The sequence below is a fragment of the Chaetodon trifascialis genome, chromosome 17 (genome assembly GCF_039877785.1).
Source record: "Chaetodon trifascialis isolate fChaTrf1 chromosome 17, fChaTrf1.hap1, whole genome shotgun sequence".
Taxonomy (NCBI): Eukaryota; Metazoa; Chordata; class Actinopteri; order Chaetodontiformes; family Chaetodontidae; genus Chaetodon; species Chaetodon trifascialis.
In genome coordinates this window covers 21950784-21953501 of record NC_092072.1, presented here as the reverse complement: position 1 = coordinate 21953501, position 2718 = coordinate 21950784, and the positions used below count along the sequence as shown (strand labels likewise).

The 2718-nt window shown below is 40.5% G+C and overlaps 1 protein-coding gene across 2 annotated transcripts in view; it reads left to right on the top strand.

Moving 5' to 3' along the window:
- Positions 1–1976, top strand: part of tac1 (tachykinin precursor 1) — a 4647-nt gene extending 2671 nt beyond the window's left edge. For both annotated transcript variants that reach the window (XM_070985423.1, XM_070985422.1), the window contains 2 exons: positions 1243–1299; positions 1407–1976. In XM_070985423.1, the coding sequence (XP_070841524.1) occupies positions 1243–1299; positions 1407–1453 (104 nt within the window). In that variant the 3' untranslated portion in view covers positions 1454–1976. The remainder of the gene's footprint in view (positions 1–1242; positions 1300–1406) is intronic.
- The last annotated feature ends 742 nt before the right edge of the window (positions 1977–2718 follow it).

The following is a 2718-nucleotide window of genomic DNA, read 5'->3' as shown; positions in this document are numbered from 1 at the left end:
AGAATGGTGTGAGTACAATGGGAACAAGCAAATCCTTCCTTATTGTGGCCGCAATATTACTAATTCAGTTCAATGTGTTATTTACATCAGTGGTTAAGGGAGAGTGGCAAATTGGCAGGAGCGCGCTATTTCACAGGGTTTAATTAATTGACAGCCACAGATGATTTTGTCACTGTTTTTGCTTTTCTTTTGAACATCGGACCACATTAATTTGTCAGTGAGGAAGGTGGTCCAGAGAGGAGAGGGAAAGCGATAAGAAGTGCAGAGCAAAAAGGAATGAGGAGGAGGGGATTTTCCTTTTTCTCTGTCAGGGTTTTTTTTGTCTAAATTAGTCACCCACTCAGTGATGCAACACAGCACAGCATAAGTAAGTATACATCTAATTTATTCCTCTTATGCAGGCATGACTACAAGTCACTCATCATTATGGGGAGGGAGTGTGCTGGGATCAATGTCCCAAGGACATCTGAGAGTTAAATTGGATTGTTTACGCTTGTGATGGATAAAGGGAGTTATGCATTTCACCCTTCACTTATAACGAGGATGCCTTCAGCCCTCACGCTCTGACACAATTTTCTTACACAGAGGTTCAAATCAGTCAAGGGACAAAAAGAGCAAGACAAGGCAAGACAATATTTAGTCACTCCTCCAGAAGGTTCAACATTCAGTTCTGAGTGATGAGGTCATATTTTATTTATTTACCATTAATTCTCATCAGTCTAATGCAAATATTGATGTTTGTAATGTAAGATATTCCCTGAGGGCTCTCTATAGTGTTATAACACCCCAATCCAATACACCCCCCCCCCCCACCCCCCCACCCCCCTTCCCCATGATCATATTATAGTCCATTACTGTGATTGACAGGGGCCCCAGACAGTGCGTGATGCAACTGTCTGTCGCATTTACATGACTGCAAACCTGACAAGAGTTAAGTTTGGGTGTGAACAGACCTGGTCTGGATTCATTAAACTGAAGTTAAAGCAAACAGGGCCATAGCTTCCACTGAAGACACCAAGGTCACGACATAATTCCAAAAAAGTATCAAGAAAAAGAAAAAGAAATAAATAAAATCAAACAGAAATGATCAAAAATCTTTTTTTCTGAGGGGAACAAGGATCATTTGAACTTTTGACCTCAGTATTTCTAGAATTCTGAGTAAGGCGAAGTGGTACTGATGCTGTTCAGTGGATAGATGAGCTGGTCTAAGAGGAGATTCAAACCCACATCTTTTCTTTGAAGGGCATAAAGTCAACTCATTCGTTGGACTGATGGGGAAAAGGAGCCAAGAGGAGCCAGGTGAGTTCAATTCAAGAAAAGCCACACCTTGTAGTTCTTACTTTATTCACAAAAGTAACAAAAGGACTAAATGTGTGCTAAAGCTAACAGACCTTCTCCCTCTGCAGACTCCTATGAGTGGAACACACTACAGACGTACAACAAGCGCCGCTAATCAGCCATCTCTTCTCCGGCCTGCCTCTCATCTAGCCATTCCTCATCCACAGGAGGGGATTCTTGATGTTGGTTTTGTTTTCTCCAAACTGTGTGTAGCTGTTAGTCAAATAAAATGATTCTGTTTCCACATTGTAGTGATTTAGCAGTGCTGTGCCTGTGCCAGTTTCATTTGTCCCGGCAGAAGCTGGATCAGGGGAGGGGAAATGGTGTCATTATCAATGTTAGTGTTTTCTGTGAGCGTTTCCAACCATCTGCCATGCTACAAAGACTAAATGTTGTTGTGGACCATCAAAGCAAGGCTATACTCGAGGGTATGCTGAAAATTGCACTGCCAAAGTCACTGTATAGTGCCTCATAACTGTTTAATTGCAACTGATTGTTCTATAAATAACATACTGGGACAGGTTCTCATTTTAGATTTCAAGTGAATTTAGATGAGCTGTCATGTCCTCAACCTGACAGGATACATGTGTGTTATAGTGGTTTATCAAATATTAAAATTATTTTCTTTACTGGTTCAACTTCAGCTTGCAAGTTGTGAATTCCTTGTGATGTTTCAGTGATCAGAGCGTCTTAAAAGGTGAGGTCAGGGCGAACTCTGGTGGACAGCAAAGGTACTACACAAAACGTTTCAGTGCCAAGAGGGGATTTTATTTTAGCAGCAGTTAGTATGAATAAATGACAGTAAGGAAAAAGCAAGTAAGACAGATAATGTAAATGAGAGGAGGTGGACAAAAGTACCAAATGAAAAATCAAATGCAATCCAATGAAATGGCCTTCCAGTAATTTATTTTCAGAACTGCAAAGTTTACAATGTTCAAGTTATCCTCGGGGTGTTGGGGGTTGCTGCTGTAGCTGGGGGCTACTGAATTGCAGTATATTGCCAGGCATTATTTTGTCCATTTCCTTTCATACACTCTCATATCTCAGCATCAAACTAGGGACAGGCGATATGGAAAATAATCTTCTGATTTGCGATCGTTAATTCTCCTCAAACTCAACTTTCTTCGTGTGTGTGTGTGTGTGTGTGTGTGTGTGTGTATATATATATATATATATATATATATATATATGCAACTTTAATACACTTGCAACAAATGTGTTTACATAGCCAGTGCTACCCAAACACCAACACAGAACAGCATTCTGTGGTGGCATTAATCAGTGTGAAAAGCCATGTCAGCTTCACTGACAATGTTCACACTTGAGTCACCTCAACCCATGACAAACTGTAAAGATGTTCTTCACACAAATTGTATAATC